Source organism: Achroia grisella, unplaced genomic scaffold, assembly GCF_030625045.1.
Source record: "Achroia grisella isolate CSIRO2021 unplaced genomic scaffold, CSIRO_AGI_Agris_v1 utg976, whole genome shotgun sequence".
Taxonomy (NCBI): Eukaryota; Metazoa; Arthropoda; class Insecta; order Lepidoptera; family Pyralidae; genus Achroia; species Achroia grisella.
The window spans coordinates 101,179-121,147 of NW_026713078.1; the positions used below are offsets into that span (position 1 = coordinate 101,179).

The following is a 19,969-nucleotide window of genomic DNA, read 5'->3' on the forward strand; positions in this document are numbered from 1 at the left end:
GGAGTAATTTGTAAACAAGAAAGTTTAAAAATAACTAATTTTTATTCCTGTTGAGACCCGGTTGACAATATAAAAAAAATGACTAAGAGTATATTGATAAATAGTACTAAAATATATAGGTAATAAAATGGACTTCTACAAAATAACACCTAATTTTATAAATTATAATACATAAATGATATTTTTTTAAATAGTGTATTGTAGAAATTATAATTATCGAGAAAAGACAAATCTGACATTTGGGTGAGTTAGGATTTCTTACTTAGCGTTATATAATACGCTACTCTCAGACTCACGATTTTTTTAAAGATAATTTCAATGTTTTTTTTTCTAAGAATTCAGTAATTATTATTTTTCTTGATGAAATATATTGATTTAGATGTAGTGAATTTGCTTTTCTTCTTTGTAAAACAGTATTATATACTGTACAGCTTACTAATATTATAAACGCAAAAGTTTGTGAGTATGGTTGGATAGATGCATGGATGTTTCTCACTTTTTCACACAAAGCTACAAATTACAAGCAGGTGAAACCGCAGACACAGCTACTAGATATTCAAATGAAAGTCGAGTATAAAACTTGTCCATAAAAATATATTTATTAACTTAATCAATAATTTAACAATTTTCGATTATTGCAGCATTATAATTAGCGCGTTATAATATGGTGCGGGTGACAGGCGTAGGTACAAATCACTCAAACGTAGGTAATTTACGACGCTCACTGTTCTCAACAACATTAATTATGTTGCGATAAAGTGTCAATTATGATTATCAGATTGACTTTAAAATTAGATTTGTAATAAATATAGAATTTTATACCAATGTACAGTACAAAGAGCTGTGTCGGCTATCAAGAAATGCGAGACTTTTTAGTATTACAATCGATAATCAATATTGTAAATGGGAATGGATATTTGTCTGTCTATTTGTTACTATAACACGGCTAAACAAATGAACGATTCATAATGACTTTGCACATGAAGATAGTTTGGAATATCTTTTATTTTAAGAAAAGCGTACTTAGTCTCGGGTGACATCTAATTTATTATATTGTATAAATTTTGATTATATTCATTACTAATTAGAAATAAAAAATCTTCTTTTTAAACTGAAAAAAACACTAATTAAAGTTCTTTTACAATATGTTAAAATGTCAACTGTCATCCGCTGAGCATGCGGTGTTTGCAGTGTCAGACTTTTCTGCTGATTCAGTATTTTCTTTGTTGCTTTGACTCATACTTCTTTTATTCTCCACGAAAAACCATCTGTGAATAAAAAAAACATCTTCATTCATGTCGTCCAATCACTGGCACTTGTAATAATAATGATGATAATAATCTATGATAAGTCAAGTCTCCCCTCATCTCGGTGTAAATTGAATCAAGAACTGAGAAATAACTCTGGTGTAACACTTTTTAAATGTTTTCTAAACTTTTTTTTATAATTGGAAATTGGATTTGTAGTTGGAATGATGCCCGCTGCATTACAATACGTACAAAAATCTTTTAAGCTTTTAAAAGAGCATTGCAGATGAATACGAGCTATCTAAGCTAAATCTGATATGTTTTCTTTTATATTCCAAAATGTTTTTAAAGTAATAAGTTATGTGTTTTTGTTGTGTTTTCTTTAATGCTCGGATTGCTGAATGAATCTTTGTAAGCTGGAAACAGCAGAATATGATGTAACATATATCATATATTTATCATGATTGTACATACCATATTCTGACAAAAAAAAATATTATTTATTATGCTATAATTATTACAAAAATATATAAAAGTTAAATGTAAGTTAAATCTATTTGTTAAATTACACAAGTATTTTACTGAACGAATATTAATGTGGATTTATGATAAATTATATCACTAGAATGGACATAGGCTATCGTTTATCTCGAAAAATGAAGACGAAACTACGTGTTACTTTTTATTAATTGTATCATATAATTAAATGTTAATATTATGACTAATAATCATTATTATTTAACGTGTATAGTAGGCTTTTTTAACCCTCCGACTGCCATGCACGTAATTTGTCTCTCAGTTGATACGAATAAGGATTTTATCCAACTATCCATGCTACAACAAGGCAGTATTCCCAAATATTGGCAGCCTTTCTTCTCGGAATCGGCATGCTTATTTTATGGCCAAAGCAGCTACTAGCTCTTAAGTTACTAGTAACCTAGAAGGATGTTATTAGCTACTACTTTTTATATGTGTCTTCTCCTTAATCGTTCCCACACTGCTGAGGATCGCGACTCTATATACACTATCTTGTCGCCCAGCTGTCGCATTCGGTTGCGTTCTGACGCTTGATGTATTGCGGTACTGACAGTGATATGATAGTAATATATTTATATGTTTACTAACCCAAATATAATAATGGGCGGTATAGTAAGGACCATGCTGATGTAGAACACAAAACTCGTGTCTATCTTCAGGGTCATCATATACATCCATGAGTATAGGGGTCCGAACACCATGGACGTTAGTACTTCCATCAGGTTGAAAAGTGACGTCATTTTGCCTACAAAGACAAAAAAATATGTATTACCCAAGATTTTGTTGCTTGTGATTTGCATGTTCCAGTAGGTGGCTTTTTTATGTAAAAATATAATAATATTAATAATCTCAGGACAATTCCCACAGTGCCATCTAGACTCAAGTTAACCTAGCTAAAGCTTATGTTACTAGATAAACGATACAAATGCATAGAATTTTTTTTTCGTAAATAAATACATGTTATACGTAGAAAACACCCAGACAGATACAAACAAATATACTTATGAATACAAATGCTTGTGCCGTGCGAGGAATCAAACCAGTGGCCATCGGAATTCATGTAGGTCTATTACAGACTCTTATGATATGTCAAATCTAATATATATATATATATAGATGAGAAGAAGTGACAAGAAACTCAGCTCGTATTCGTTTCATTATACGTATTTAAAATAATACAAATTTATTTTTAAATTTAAATCTGGGAGAATGGAGGGATTATTTATTATGACTATTTTATATATGTATTTACAATAAAATGTATTTCTAACAGTTGTTTAGCAACCATAATACAAACTGTCCATAGCTGAGACTAGATGTCGTTGTGGAAATAGGAACTAAGGCGTAGCACACCGCTATAACTACAAGACTACCGAAACGTAGTTAAATTTACCTAATTCATCACTTGTTACTAATTTAGATGAGATGGATCGTAGAGCTGTGAACGATGACGCGTTGAACATCTCTATTGCGACGGCTGAAACAAATGTTAAAGGTTAGTTATTAACAGAGTAAAATCGTAAGATGGACAAGAGGAAGGAAGAGAAATTTCAGTGCATTTTTATTAAGATAAACTTTGTATAAAGTCGACAACGTGTACCTCTATCTCAACTAATTCTGCAGTTTGTTTTATTTATAGTACAGATAAAGTCAAAATTATTTATTCATGTAGAATACTTTCCGCCGGTCAATCTTTATTTAAAAGGGAATAATATTTATAGAAAAGAGCAACACGCAAATTTCGTGCTCATTCTTCTAGTGATCAGTCTGCGTTCCGAGAGAGTGGTAGAACAATAAAAGATGATTATTCAAAACTGCTCATATGAAGTTTAATTGGAATAAAGATTATTTCTATTCTATTTCTATCACTATTTCTACTGTCCAGTTTGGATATCTACGTCATTCAACTGTACAGTTATTTCAGTTAAGAACAACTGGAAAAAAACTCAACTGCTACATTTTTCAATGTTATTTTATGTTATTCATTAGAAGATATAACAACTTCGGCGCTAAAATCAGGTTTGTTGTTTATTACTTTCATATTTAATTAATATCTCAATCCGGTCATTTGACAACTTTGTTTTATACCCATTTGAGTCGTTGTTCCTTTGTTTTTTTAATATAGTCTATTTTACGTGTTTTCTTCAATATGGAATTATTAAAATATCAACATACCTGTGTACATTCCCTTACTGTCTTTAGCCATTGCAATTCCAACTGCACCACAGACTTTGCTGATGAGTGACAGTAGACCGAGACTCGCGTCTTGCCACTTCCATCGTCTGCTCAGTATACTGATAGAGAGGAGAGCACCTAAAACATAACAAAACATATTTAAAAGAGTAGGTAATAATATGGTTTATGTATAAGAGAATATTCTTAACTGGTTATATACCGTAGAGATCAATATATGCTTCTCGTTGATAATACAGTTATTCACAGGTGAAAGATTCTTTAAAATTGCTCAAGTTATTTCAACTTATCAGTTGCTGACAGACACATAAATAGTAAAACAAATAAACGTACATATTATAAAAACCCTCCTATTTAAATAGTACACAGAATGCATACCAAATATAGGTAAATAATAATTAATTTGATAATAATAATATCCCTGGAAAATAAATACGACTTTCAGAATTTTTTATGGAAATACATACCGACCGACCGAGCATATTCACGAATACAAATGTGTGTGCCGTACGAGGAATCAAATCCGCGACACAATTTCAAATTTTTTTTCTTCTGTTGTTATAATAAACGGTTATAAATTGAGATACATACCAAGTCCATGAATGCATATATAAAACGTATTGTACAAGCTGTATTTGAAAGCATCCCAGTTAAAACGATATCTTGTGAAGAGGTAACGGATCGTATACTCCCCTGGAATGAAATAGCTTATTTAATATTATAGTAGAGCAAGACTTTATACAAAGTAGTCTGAGCCTGTTTTGAAAAGTAAAAAAAAAATTAAATTAAAGTGTACATTATAATTATGGGCAATTAGACTACTAATAACTATGACTGATCGCCAAATATTCAACACTAGTCTTCCAAGTTATATCTGAGCTATTTTCGCCCTGAATATTTGTGGTCGCACAAGTGACAACAATAGCGGAATTAAATAAATTAATATAAATTCATTAAGAAATTAAATGTGTTATACGAAATAACACCTAAGTCTATTTTAAATATGAGTGTAAATGCAGTAGCGGTAGGAATTTGATAACTAATAAAGAACGCTGTAACGCTTCCAGTAGCGATGGTCAGGTTTCCGCACTGAATATTTGGGGTCTCATAGAAGGTAATGACAGTGGAATTAAACAAAATAATATTAATCATAGAAATGGCTTTCCATAAAAGAAGCTGATTCACATTGCATCGTCAAATGATGTATGTAATTACTACTTGCCGTCAAATAGACCGTCCTTTATTGGGCATCCTTGTTAAATAAAATATTAAATTATAAACAAAGGTAAGCATTTGTTTATAATTTAATATTATTATTATTACTACTACTAATCAGAAATACCGATCTATACATAATATAAAACCTGGTTAAGTTTAGTTAAGTTAAGTTTCTAGTAAATCCTGTAATTTTTATGTGTATACCTTGCCACGATTTACCCACCAAGATAAGTTATTTTGTATATCACGTAAATTATATTATTAAATTAATTCTTCTTATTTATTCTATTATTATTATTAATTATTCTTTTTAAATTATATTATAGTGTGAAAGACAAAACTTTTCATATAATTTTGACTGGACCCCGAGAACAGTCTTTGTTGAAATATTTATTTTTAAATTTATGTACCTAAAATTTCTTTAATATATCGCAAATGAACAACTCTTACGAATTTATGGTAAGAAATATATTAACAGAATTTTCCCTTTATCTAATCCGAATCATCGCCAGCAACTTTTTTATTTTCATTGTATAGTAGAAGGTAAGGTAAGTAATAATATACGATGGGACTAGAATTATCATATTCTTATAAAAGTCTCTAAATAAATCTAAGATTAAAAAAAATCTGATAATACACATACATAATATTTGCTTAAGTACTTACGCAGACATCACACAGTTACATTACAGTTACAGTATTGAGATAGAGTATGTAGAAAACATACTCTAAGTCAATACTGTATTGATCTCATTTACTTCAGCCTCCAAGCAGCTTGCTTTGTAAATGTGTTTCGATTGAAATGCGATGCGCTTATGTTCATGTCGCTTACATAACATCTTAGTCTCCCACAAGGGCATAGATGAGCATCATATGATAAGTTGATAACCGTGGTGATATTCATATCTATAGGTGATGGTTACCACTTAAGGGTAAGTTCTTTAGCCATTCCAAATACATCATAAAAAAATATATCTAAATAAATCTAAGTAGAAAGATGTAAATGCTTAATTAGTATTCGAATTGTAGATTCAAGAGTCTAAGACATGCGTCACATAAAGAGATGTTAGGTAGGACATGTTTAACCTAAGTGGATTACAAAGTACCTACTTATTTCCTACAAACATAATTGAATTTAAGTATTTAAATATTAAATATAAAATATGTTTAAATATTAATTTGTGTAATAATATAACCTTTATATATTACAGAAAATGCAATCTCACTGTATTTATTATACTGTAATTACCTACCGTACAATCTTCTGCGAAGGTTATACTTCTTTCATAATTATTGTCTAATCTAGTACTATAAAATGAGCTATTCTTGTACACATTATCTTGCAAACGACTATTTCGATGAACATTTGTACTTTGATAATGTTTTGTTGATTTCTGTGATCTTTCAATACATATTACATAAGTGAGTATTAGAGGGTATTAGATAATTTCATTTTAGCAATATAGAGTTTGTAAAATATCTGCGTAGATAACATTGTACCTGGTGTTTTAGATAGATAGATAAGAATATTTATTTCTATTTTAGTACACACATATAGACTTAATTACAAATAGTGTAATTTAGACATATAATATAAACCAATGTAATACAATAAGGGTAAACTTGCATGTGTATGCTACAGCAATACAAAATGGTACATACAGTGTGGGGAATCACTCAAGGAGCAAAACACTGATTTTCAACGATGTCTTTGAGGGTGGATGTACTTTAAAAAAAATAATAAGAAATGTGCGAAATAATATGAAGTAAATAAATAAATAATAAAGGAACTTGATTTAATTTGGGATATATGAATAGGATATTCATATATATATATATAGGAATGAAAAAGTGTTTTTCACCAGCAGCTTAGTTTGGAAGATGTGTTTCAGTTGAACGTTGAGATATGACATGAAATTACAGGTTACTGAGATCGTAGATTGAAGGACATGACATGGCATAACATTTATGTACCCACATATATTGTGATGCAAATGTAATCAATGTAATATAACCAATATTTTTATATTAGACTGTCAGCAATAGAATTACACAGAAAAAATCTATATATAAAAAGATATTGGTACAACAATATATTTTATATACTAATATTAGTTTTTGTATGTGTTTTAACTTACAATTTATATAACTGTATTTTATATATAAAGCATACATTATACTATATACAATAAAAACAACCTAAGACAATTCACACGGTGCCATCTAGTACCAAGTTAAGTAGAGCTTATATTATGGGTACTAGAAAAATGATATAAATACTTAGATATATTTCTGTTTGTAAGTACAAAGAAAATATTTAGCTGACTCACTGAGGCCGTCCAAAAAATTAAATCTGCTAAAAAATTTTAAACGTTTATCGAAAAATTTTGATCAAAAATGTTATCTGTATTACTGTTTATATATAAAATATAAATGAGATATTCATTTATATTTTATTTATTACTTACGGAAATTGTAGATATGATTGACTGATTTATTCGGTTCTCATAAGAAGATGTGAAGAAAATATTATCATATATTATTAATTTCTTTCCTTATAATTGAAATTATCGTATTAATATAATATGATATTTTCTTCTATTCATCTCTATTAACAGCTATCATAGTATTCACTCTCTTACAATCAACATACTCTCCATCCATCTCTTCTCACATCTTTCTTTCTATTTATCATCAAAAGAGTTTAAATTAAAATTGGAAACAGTCATACCATACGCTGGTCCATATATGAAAGCTATGGACACCATGATTAAAATAGCTTTAGTCCTTCGATGATTAGGTCCTTTTCTGAATGCAGCGTGAAACGTGTCTTTAGGATGTTTTAAATTGAAAAATAATTTCAAAAAATTCCATACTCCACCTTTTTCTGTCTGAAAATAAGAAATAAAAAGAAATTAGATATGTGATCCATACACTATATCCATACACTACATATTTAATAGTATATACTTGAAATTGTATCTGTCTAATGATGTACATGCTAAATTTCATAACGATTGATTACCCCACTATAGCATGAAAGCGTAACGAACAAACAATTGTTAGAAGGCATTCATAATATTAGGTACGGACTAGCTGTATCCAGCGACTTTGTTCGAGTAAAGCATATGTTATTAGTTAGTACTGTAGCTGATGTATTTCGGTTGAAGGGTGAGATAACGCAGTGCAATTATAAGAGGCATGACATCTTAGTCCTCCGCAATGAAAATGCTTGCAATGCTTCAATGTAAGTTTATTTGAATTTCTATTCTATTCTATTCTATTCTATTCTATGACAACGCATCAGCGGTATCACGGGTGTCATATGACAACGTAACGTAGTACTATTTATGTATATAGGCGATTGTTATCACTTATTATCAAGTTAGCCTCAGCTATATTGCTATTACATTTGAAAAAAAATCTAGAATTTATAAAATCTTAATTCTTTTTAGAATTTATCTATATCAAAAAAGTAAAAAAGTCAAATCATTGTTCATGTTATTCGTACCTATAGATTAGACTTAGGTAATAATAGTTTAATCATTTGTTTGCCTAAATTACACTAAATTACACTGATAGTGTAGCTTAAACAATAATTATGCTTGCATCTAATAACGATAATAAAGACATCAATTATACAGTAATTTCTATTAAAATGTAAGAAATTTTGTGTAAGTACCCGAACTGCAATACTAGATGTAATTGCGAGCATTACTCAATGTTCAGTGAACGTAGCACTTAATACATTTATGCTTTGCCTAGCCCTTTTGAATAAATTGTAGAAGACGTAAGTCGGTTTCTCAAATCCATTAAGTTGGTTACATCATACTATAATACCATTGCAACAAATTTAATAAAATACAAGCAAAATATAAATTAGTTATAAGCAATGGAAGAAAGATAATTATAAATGTGATTAAAAAAATAACATTTACCTGATCAACTTTCTCCGTAATTGGTCTCTCTGGATCTTTTATATAAAACCATCCGTAACAGATACTGAATATATACAAAATAGAACTCAATGAGAAAACTCCATAATATCCAATTTTCTTTAGCAGAATGCCACTTAAAGCCGAACCTATTGGAGTGCCAGCGGTTAGGCAAAGGTTTGCAATGCCCACTCTAAATGTCCTAGATTCTTCACTTGATATATCACTGATATAACTGAAAGCTCCCATATAAGTAGCTATCCATCCACCAGTAATAGCTGGAAAGAGAGCTTCAAAAAACATAGTAACTTCAACTCGTAGTTCGTAAAAGTAGTATGCATTCAAAATGTTACTTAAACACATTAGTAGTTCTCCAACAATTGGAAGAAGTACACATATCTTACGCTTTCCTGTTCTATCACTCCACGCTCCAAGGAAAAGTATTAAGAAACTGGGCACAGCTGTCAACAAAACATTTTTCCAGCTCTCCATTGCTGCTATGATTTCTTGGACGGCCAATTCTTCATTTTTGTAATCACCTTCTCTTGCTATTAGAGCATCACAGATTTTGTCTCCGTACTGCAAATTTACTCTGCACGCTTTGTCTAAGTTCAGATTTTGTGTTGCCAATCTGGCTAGAACTCCGGGGATCACATAACAAGCTAATACAGGTTCTAAAGTTACATTTTCTTTAATGTGTTGTATTTTTTCTTTAAACGTTTTCTTCTTCTCTTTATTCTTATCATTCTTTATCTCTTTTAGGGGCACTTCTTCAGCAGTGCCCATTGTGACTACAGTAGTCAGACTGAACGCAATCACATGTCTCAACGAAGGGTATTTCTTGTCAGAATAGGATTTATTAATTAAATATTAGCATATAGTTATACTACATATGCATCCATTAAGTTAGTTATTTATGGTAGGTACATTATCAGTTTGGGTAGATTCCGAGACAAATAGATATGATGATAATAATTTTACATAAGCTAGCGCAAATGAAAATATACTAAGTAACAGTAGCATGACGTGATCAAATTTACATGTATTTACTTATTGCATACAATTATGTCTTTATATTTCGCGTAATAAATGAAAATATTACTTTCATTCATTACCACCTTCCTAGGCGAATATTGATTGTACAGTTACGCTAATTGCTACATGCCGATTTATTTATATTCTTTCTTATTACTTTTAGACATTTCAGACGTTTTACACTTGATTTATATATTAGTAGAAGCCATCGTATCTTTATAATCTCTGAAGTAAGTAAATAGTAAGTATCCTATCACAAAGCTATCTTCTCCACATAACTTGCTACGGTAATGCTTATCTATTCACATGGACTAAGTGGATGTGTGTGTATATATATGTGATGTAATGTTCCATTTGGAAAAATGTATTGATTATTGCACTCACAAGTACACTATAATATGTGTTTACCATCTACATCTACTTCAGTGATTTTAGAAATACTTTCATGAGCATGAGCAGATTTATTTCTTTCAGTTATAGTTTTTATTCATCCGAAATATAAACCTCAATATATAATATAATATTACAATGGTACGCAATCAAATTTTAAAAGTTCTTCTTGTCTCGAACTACTTTCCGAACCGACGTTAAATTTGACTTATCATCTGTACTAAGAATAAATATATTTTAATTTGATTAGATATGATTGCAAATTGTTTAAATATTATATAATAATAGTTGTAAGATGCAAATAATTATAGACTTTATCTGCAGCACAAGAATATAATGCATTTAGACTCTGCCAATATTAGATATAAAATGTTCAGTTGTAAATATGTAATTAAAATCTCTTACTATTACTATCTTACTCTTACTATATTACTTTAAATTTAAATTTAAGATATGAAAAAAACCCTTCGTAAAATTAAAAACGTTTTATACATTTGTGCTGCAGTTAATTTTTAAATAACGAACAGCACATAAGTAAATAATGTAAATTTTGGGACTTATGTTACAAAATCTAGGATATGTTAGCAATAAAATATGTTGCGAGTTGACAATTCATAGTTATGCCTATTTAATTCTTGTATGGAACAGAAATGGCGAACAAATTGATAGGAACTGTTACCTATCGCTTATATTAGGTGTGATATCTCTAAATATAAAAGGAATGGAGAAATACATTTCATCAGTCGTGATCTATTAAGTGTTGCAATTCCTGAAAATTGAGGTGATACCTCTATATACTATATATCCTTCATTTCATTCGTTAAGTACCTAATTATATTGTAACAGATTTTTACATGAAACAAAAACATTATCATAATGTAATTTAACATTACATCAAAAGTTTCAGTGGAGATTTTCATTGTTTTTTTTTGTTTGGAATATACAGAAAATCTAGAAAAACGCACGTATGGCGGGCGCTGCTGTGGTGCACCTTTGTTTCCTAATACAAATTTAGTGCGCACATATTTCACCGTTCAGCATTGGAATGAGAAATTGCACTGGGTTTTCGTGACGCCTCATTCCATAATATTTCAACAGATAGGAATTCCTTTTCTTTTCAATACTATTCAGGATTTAAAATGGGGAATTCATTGTGTTAAAAGAATATAGTTAGCTATATATTTTATTTACACAATGTATGTAAACAAATATAAAAATAACTTCTACAATGAAATCGCACATATGCTTTGTCAGATTGCAAATAAAACAGATTTTTTTTTGTTTTCATTCGTGGCATCAAGAAATGTCTGATCATCTTTCTAAATTTTCACAATAATATTAATAATATTAATATTATTATAGTTTATCTGTTATATGTCAGTACTGAATAATATTGAAATATATATCCTTGTTGTGTATGTTTTATATATATGAGGGGGGATCCTTCCCCCCTTATATATATAAATAAAGGTCATTGACATTTTAGACATAGATATTTATTTTAATTTAGCGCACGATAGCAGTCCATTCAAACGTCAGAATAATGTAGATCATTTCTTGAGAACGTTTTTAGATATATCAGATTTACTAAAAAACAATACATATCAAGTTTCTGAAATAAAAGCGTAAAATGATGTTTCTTTCAGATGAATTATCTCAACCTGATGTTCTAACAATAATGTGCAGTCAGAACAATCATTTGTAATAAATTTAAGCTCTTTTCAAAGCAATTGAGTATATTATTTCACATGAAATAGTGTATATAAATGTTTGTAAAAAATTTAATCTCTTTTGAAAGCAATATTAATTGAGTATATTATTTCACATGAAACAGTGTATATAAATGTTTGTAAAAACTTTAATCTCTTTTGAAAGCAATATTAATTGAGTATATTATTTCACATGAAACAGTGTTTATAAATGTTTGTAAAAAATTTAATCTCTTTTGAAAGCAATATTAATTGAGTATATTATTTCACATGAAACAGTATTAATTGAGTTTATAAATGTTTGTAAAAAATTTAATCTCTTTTGAAAGCAATATTAATTGAGTATATTATTTCACATGAAACAGTGTATATAAATGTTTGTAAAAACTTTAATCACTTTTGAAAGCAATATTAATTGAGTATATTATTTCACATGAAACAGTGTTTATAAATGTTTGTAAAAACTTTAATCTCTTTTCAAAGCAATATTAATTGATTATATTATTTCACATGAAACAGTGTTTATAAATGTTTGTAAAAATTTTAATCTCTTTTGAAAGCAATATTAATTGACTATATTATTTCACATAAAACAGTGTTTACAAAACAGATTATATGTGGGTAAAAAGACATGCCAATGTTCTATTCCCGTGATACTCCTCACGCGTGGTTACTCCGAGTGTGTCATGCCTGTATGCCCTCTAATTTCACTACATATGCCATCTCTCAAACCGGAGTACAGCTTACAAAGCAAGCTGTTGGCGGCTGAAATATGTGAGATAGCCGTCAACGTAGACGACTTTGTATAAAGTTCCGTTGCTAAAAATATACAGAGAAATAACTCGTGTTGAACATCACTTTATTATCACGTGACTTGTGCAGTACCAATTTTACGTACAAAAGAATTTTTAAGCTTTGTTTAAAGTTATAGGCGTGTTACTTTATGGTTTATACACCGCAATATTTGTCTAGTGTGATAAGTTGTATAAAATTATGATAATGTGTAGAGTGATGATAATTATTTGTTATGATGGTAAACGGTTATAAATCATAAACTTTATATTAAAGATTAATTATAAATTTATAATGATGTGATATGAATAATAATATTAATAAATTAAAAATTAACGATTTGTATACTTTTAATTTATAGTGATCTAAAGAACAATAATTCTTTGCCTGTATATAATATACTAGCTGTGCCCGCAGTTTCACCCGCATGAAATTTATAGCTTATATGTTGTTCTAATGTATAAGCTATATTACTCTAAAGTTTCATCAAAATTCGTTCAGTAGCTTTTTCGTGTAAGAGTAACAAACATCCATCCATACTCACAAAATATCGCGTTTGTTATATTAATTAATAGGATATACTTATTAATTAATAATATATAGTTTATAATATTAATTTATGTGACGTTAAATAAATATGAATAACATTGACTAGTAAAAAGTTATAATAATATAAGTATTTTGTGCTTTTGCTCCCTCGTGCTTAATTGGTTTCATTACACATAGTACAAAATAAAGTCGCTGTCGCTGTCTGTCCGTCCCTATGTATGCTTAAATCTCTAAAACAGATTTCGAAGCGGTTTTTTAATAGATAAAGTGATTCAAAAGTAAGGTTTATGTACATCCGGGCGAAGCCGGGGTAACTAGTTAGTAGTAGGAGTAGCTAGTTATTTTATAACATCTAGCACATCGCTTCACTTCCGATGGTCGCGGGTTCGATTCCTCTGAGTAAATAATGAGTATCATTATTTGTATCGGTCTGAGTGTTTTCTAAATATGTATTTACACCAGTTGTCTATCCTATACCCATAAAACAAGCTCTGCTTACCGGCGTTGTGTTAATTGTACAGGGTTATTATCATTATTATTAAATTTATTTATTTTAAATACTGCGTGGCAACTGTTGGTAAAATCTCTGTCAAACAAACATTTAATATTACTCTGTTTTCTCAAACAACTGATTTTACAAAACGCTTTGCTCTCATCACTTGGACTGCCTTGAAAAGATACGTTTATGTCTAGAGAGACACCCTCGCTACCTCCAAACGTGTTTACTACGGGTAAGTCAAAGCATGCCGCGTGCCGGCCCGCCAACTCTGTGATGCCAAGTATTCTGATTACTGCAGTTGATTATGGTGCTTATATTAAAAATTAATAGTTACTCGTCACTTTTAACCTAATCATCAATCACCATTTTTAATACGTAGTCAATAATTTTTAGAAGAATCTAAGGAAATATTGCATTATTTATATAAAATTGAACTACTGCAAAAACTTATAACAATTCATAGTCCCATTTGGGACCAAACTAAGCAGACTATGTTCTGTAAGTAATATGAATACTTTCTTTTTAAATTAATACGTAATGCTATTTGAAAACACAGACTTATTAAAGTAGTAATGTTTATGACTTCAAATGTTTGTATTGTGCGAGGAATCGAAGCCGCTACCAGCGCATGTTAGATGCGGTGACAAATCGCTACACCACCGCCGAGACCATAATACTATTATGCTTTACATTTGTTATGTCAGTTTTATTATATCGAATCTCTTAATGAGTAAGATGAATAGCAAGATTATAATTACAGAAATTTACTTGTCATAATTATTCCAGCCTTCGTAGTTGACACCTGTACATTAATCAGACTTAAACTAAGGCAATTATATCCTCCAACGATTGTCATAAGTGTACAGGAAATCAGCGGACGTTTCTGTCTTAAACGTTTTCCGTTCATCGTTCATATCTCTAATTTATAGATGACGTTATTGTATCTATACAAATAAAATTAAAATGTATATACGACGCTTACATCAAAAAATTAATTAAAAAAAATGTCTGGTTCTGTACATTCATTCATGCTAATCGGTGAAACGAGAACGGAGCGATTTTGACGGGACTTTTACATTGCTAATATTATAAGGAGTAACTTAAGCTACTTTATTTATTTTAATACACGCGGAAAAAATGTAAAACATAGTTTGTAATATAAAATTTCAGATTGCGGATTTGGAATGGCAACGAATTACCGTGAGCGGCGTGAGCACAATGACGTGATATGTGTGCGGTACTGTTCAAATATATATAAAGGCGAATCTTGCCACTTACCCTCAGGTGAACCATCCACTTGTTTGCCATTCCAGTGACGTAATTTAATAATGTAATACAGCAAAACAGAATTAGTTCTATTTAATAATAATTCCAAAGTATCGAAGCAGTTGTCCTAAATGAGAACTGCGACTTTCAGAAGCACGTCATTCGTGAAAGAAAATATTTCGTGTATATTCGCTCATTTGTTACGTGACTGAAGTCATCTACAGGAGCTTATTACGTTTGACAAGATCTGAGCGCAAGAATACGCTTTTCGCTTTATAAGGCCTGCCTTGAATTTCCACTAAATCTTATAACATATCTGAAGCTTTTAAATATTTTCAACGCAGGTAACTTATAGCATTGCTGTAGACATCGTATCGTTAAGAAGGGTCAATATTACTTTTGAAGATACAAATTCAATACGTACATTAATAGTTTAACCATTATTTTTGTTACCATCGAAAGTTGTCAGTGATATTTTTGGAAAACAAACTTATTTTATTTTCGAGTAATGCATTGGATATGTACAGAAGATAATTGCACAATAATTTAATTTACTAATTATTATTGTAGACTTTAGAAATTATCATAAGTCTATCAGAATCATACGATGTATCATGATGAACTATTGCCAGTCAGTCTGCGTATTAAGTTTCTTTAAGGACATTTCAGCCGATTATAAACGTCAAATATTTTATATTATAATACATCACTATAATATAAAATATTTGACGTTCATAATCGCCTAAAATGTCCTACATGAATAAATGATTTTTGAATTTGATTATTTAGATATATTTTTTTGTAAATACACACATAATATATGTAGAAAACCCCCAGACCGGTATAAATGTCATACTTATGACTACGAATGTGTGCGTGCGAGGAATCGATCCCGCGACCATCAGAAGTAAAGAGCATACTGAGGCTCGATCGAGGACGAGATTCATACAAAAGGTATTAATTGACATTCAATATTATTAATTTCAGCCAGATTCGAACTCATGACGGGTTTATCAGTTTATTTAATCAGTTATAACTCATTGGCACGACTCTCTTGATAACTAGTATGTTTTATTATTATAGGGTTATACATAAAAATCTGAATGAGGTGTCATCATGAAGGTATGTAATGGAACGTTATAATATAAACATGTTATTACTTACATTTGTAATAGGTATATACCTGGTAGAGTTACCAATCATTTCGTATTTCACGGGACGTTCTACATATAATTCTTATACAAAATTTAAATGTCCCGCATTTATAAAAACCAACCGGACACCACTGTGAAAGAAGGAATAAATGAATGATACTTTTTTTAAAATTTTAATTTCAGGCTTCTAGGTCTATATTATAAATACCTTATATTGTTCCTCTCACAGAAAATATAGTTACATACCGAAATATGTATAAAATGATGAAAAACACTAATAAACAAGACAAAGAGGTAACAACAGGCGTCCTTATCGCTAAAAGCGATTTCCTCCAGCCAACCTTAGGATGGAGAGAAGTGATTAGACTTGCATCTAGTAGAGGTGTAACGATGATAACAATATTGGAAGAAGTACTATAAAGTTTTGGAAGTGCTATAGTTTTCTAAGTTATTTATGTAACTGTAATGAGTACAAGCTCTTGACTAGATTACAAGTCGTAACTGTCGCCTATATAATAATAACCCAGGATAATTCACACAGCGCCATTATTCCTAGAAGAGATCTCTTCCAGTCAACCCAAAACTGTAGCATAGGTGGTATTGGAAGAGTAATATGGTGCAAAAAATGACAAAAACTACTAAATTAAATATAAATAACAAATTGTATAATCTAATACAAAAGTAATATACATATATACGAATATAGATAAACATAAATAGCTATACAAATATATATTAATAAACATACACATCATATAATACATAAATATTCTATCATTATAAACTAATAAACAATGATGAAAGTAAAAATTGTTTAATTGAACCAACCATTGTGGAAGGAAATAACATCTGTAACATCAGGGATTCCCTAGCACAGATGTTACGGCCTACAAATTAATTATATTGTATAAAAATGAATAAATATTATTATTATAATCATTCAATGGCAGATAGGGTAATAGACAGTCAATCTATGGTAAAAATTGAATACAACAATAAAGCAGTTAAATTTGTTCGTGCCGGGTGAAAAATAGAGAACCTGAGTTTCTTATGGTTCCCGATCACTTGTCCTTTTGTCTGAAAACAAAAGTTGGCGACCCTAATCCGTAGCGTACCTGTCAGCGCCGTAACCTCTACTGTCCGGAATATCCGCCACCGTAATTCCCCATAATACCTGTGATTACGCCGTAATACCTATAATTCTGTTGCGTAATATTTGTAAACGGATGTCGGAATAGCTTTGAGTGCATTTAAGGAGTTATATACTAAGCTATAAGTTTTAGTAGGTACCCGTGCTAAAGACATCTTTGACTGTATTGTTTTCAAATAGTAGTAACAAAGCGATCGATATATGTTTCATATTTTTTTTATAATCCATTATAAAAAAATATGATAATGGAATGGTTCACTCGCCTGTGCTAAAGGTATATGCTGGCGGGGCACCAATGGATGATAAGATGAGTATGAGGTCAGGTCAGTTAGCCCATCGTGACAAATTCACCTGTAATTTAACATTGTGCTTTTAAGAGCTAACCACGTGAAGGCAATGTTTCAATTTTGTCATGTGCTAAGATCTGTAGCACTGTGATCTGCATAAATCTATTGTGCGCGCCCTTTTTCAAAATTTGCTACCTAGACCCGCCAGGGACAAGAATTGAATACTATTCTTAGGACCGTTATTAGTTAGTTATTATCTCCTTAGTTTTTATCTCCTAAGGATATAGTGTATACTTTCCAAAGGAGATATTTAACGTGGAAATCAATCTGAAATGGAACATAGCTAGCAATGGGGTTATTAATCCACGTTACTAACAATTTCCTTCCATAAGGATTTGCTTAAATAAGTTAATCCTTATAAAGACGACTAAAAATTTCTCCTGATTCGAATTAAGTAACTGTTCCTTTTTAAATGTAACCTTATTGTGCTATGGATTTGCCTGGAGACAATTAATTCAACTGCAAATGGGAGTGTTTTTTTTACGCTACTCTTTTATGTCTTTACGGCTAAACCATTCACCATGAAATTTGGCTCATACGTATCTTTTGGGATAGCAATGTATTTAAGTACTTTTTATCTCATTCGATCAATATATTTATTAGGTATTTGGATGAAAGCAGTAGTAAAAGCTAGCATTAAATAAAACATCAATTTCAGACACTTAATAAAGTAAAAGATTAAACGTAAAAACATTTTGCTACTTGACTGTACTGGGAATGGAATACAGTCGTAATTATTTTACGTTCTATTTAAAGGTACTCTTTTATAAACTCGAATAGGTATTCCATTAATTTGTAAAATGAAACAGGAAAATTTCATTATAATAATTTATTAACAGGTCCAGTGAAAAGAAATTACAATACCGTAGAACATATCGATACAGAAATATGAAACATCATCGTATAAAATCTCATTTTTATCGAGTAACGTAATCACTAACTCTAATAATAATCGTTATTGAACAGAATCGTTTCAGAAACGAATAATCGTATATTAGAGACACATTTCTAACAGAGAACTTGTTTATTCATGTACATTTCGAAATTTCCTTAAACGAATTTAATATTGTCTACATTTTCAATACATACATTATATTATTTTATCTTAGTGTTTTTATTATACAAGACTGCTTGATATTTTATATATTACGACGGTAATTTATGACTTATAAATTGTATATGTCGATTATACATCTTTTTATTTTTAAATTTAAATTTTTCTCTTTTCGTCGGACAATCTAATGATGGTAGTTGAACAAACTGCCGGTGCTAGTGCTAGTGCAACCTAGCCGATACGTCTAGAGAGGTAAATATCTTTTTTTGTCATCAAATTATTCGTAACCGGTTTAAGTATATTAATAATGTATACATTTTTAACCCCCGACGAAAAAAGAGGTATTACAAATTTTTTATTATATGTGAGGTATCATAATACGGAAACGTAAGGGATAATTATGATAAGAGTTCTTTTGTTTGAAACGATATTGAGATATTTATGATCTATTGCAGGGTTTTTAACTCTATATTGTCGAAGGAATTTCATAAAATTTTAACGTCAGGGATTTTTGAAATAATTGTACATATCCATATTGTAAAGATACACTTCATCTGTTTAGTGAGTGTATATTATATTTTTAAATGTAGCAACACTACGTAAATTATTCACTTTGCTATCAAATATCAATCATTGAAACAATTCAGACATCTTGACAAGAGTCCTGGCAAATTCAGTCCTTTAAATAACAAGTTTTTTGTGAAAATAAACATGTAATATATATTAAATATTTATGGAAAATAATATCCGAGCAGGTTTACTTTAACTTTAAAGCAATTTTGGGCAGAAATTTAGTAGGTATATTGCGATTTTAACAGTTTAAAATACAAAAACGTATATTGTGCCACTTATATAATTTATTACTTTGTTCAAGTTACCCGTAGTAATTAATAA

General features: G+C 30.0%; 1 protein-coding gene across 1 annotated transcript; it reads right to left on the reverse strand.

Moving 5' to 3' along the window:
• Positions 1-610: 610 nt before the first annotated feature.
• On the reverse strand, positions 611-10,309 carry LOC131854338 (proton-coupled folate transporter-like). The gene is made up of 7 exons (XM_059205447.1): positions 9,134-10,309; positions 7,927-8,086; positions 4,569-4,670; positions 3,960-4,097; positions 3,178-3,261; positions 2,373-2,529; positions 611-1,268 (listed from the first exon to the last, which is right to left on the reverse strand). Exons 1-7 carry the CDS (start codon positions 9,914-9,916, stop codon positions 1,157-1,159), a joined length of 1,536 nt encoding a protein of 511 aa, XP_059061430.1. The 5' UTR covers positions 9,917-10,309; the 3' UTR covers positions 611-1,156.
• Between the last annotated feature and the right edge of the window lie 9,660 nt (positions 10,310-19,969).

Bases quoted from the DNA above. Each gene is read 5' to 3' on its own strand.
- LOC131854338 (XM_059205447.1), bottom strand. From the start codon at position 9,916: ATGGGCACTGCTGAAGAAGTGCCCCTAAAAGAGATAAAGAATGATAAG. The intron at 8,087-9,133 runs GTAAATGTTATT...TCTTATTTTCAG, and splicing joins TTACGGAGAAAGTTGATCAG to ACAGAAAAAGGTGGAGTATG. The intron at 1,269-2,372 runs GTTAGTAAACAT...TTTTATTCACAG, and splicing joins CCGCCCATTATTATATTTGG to ATGGTTTTTCGTGGAGAATA.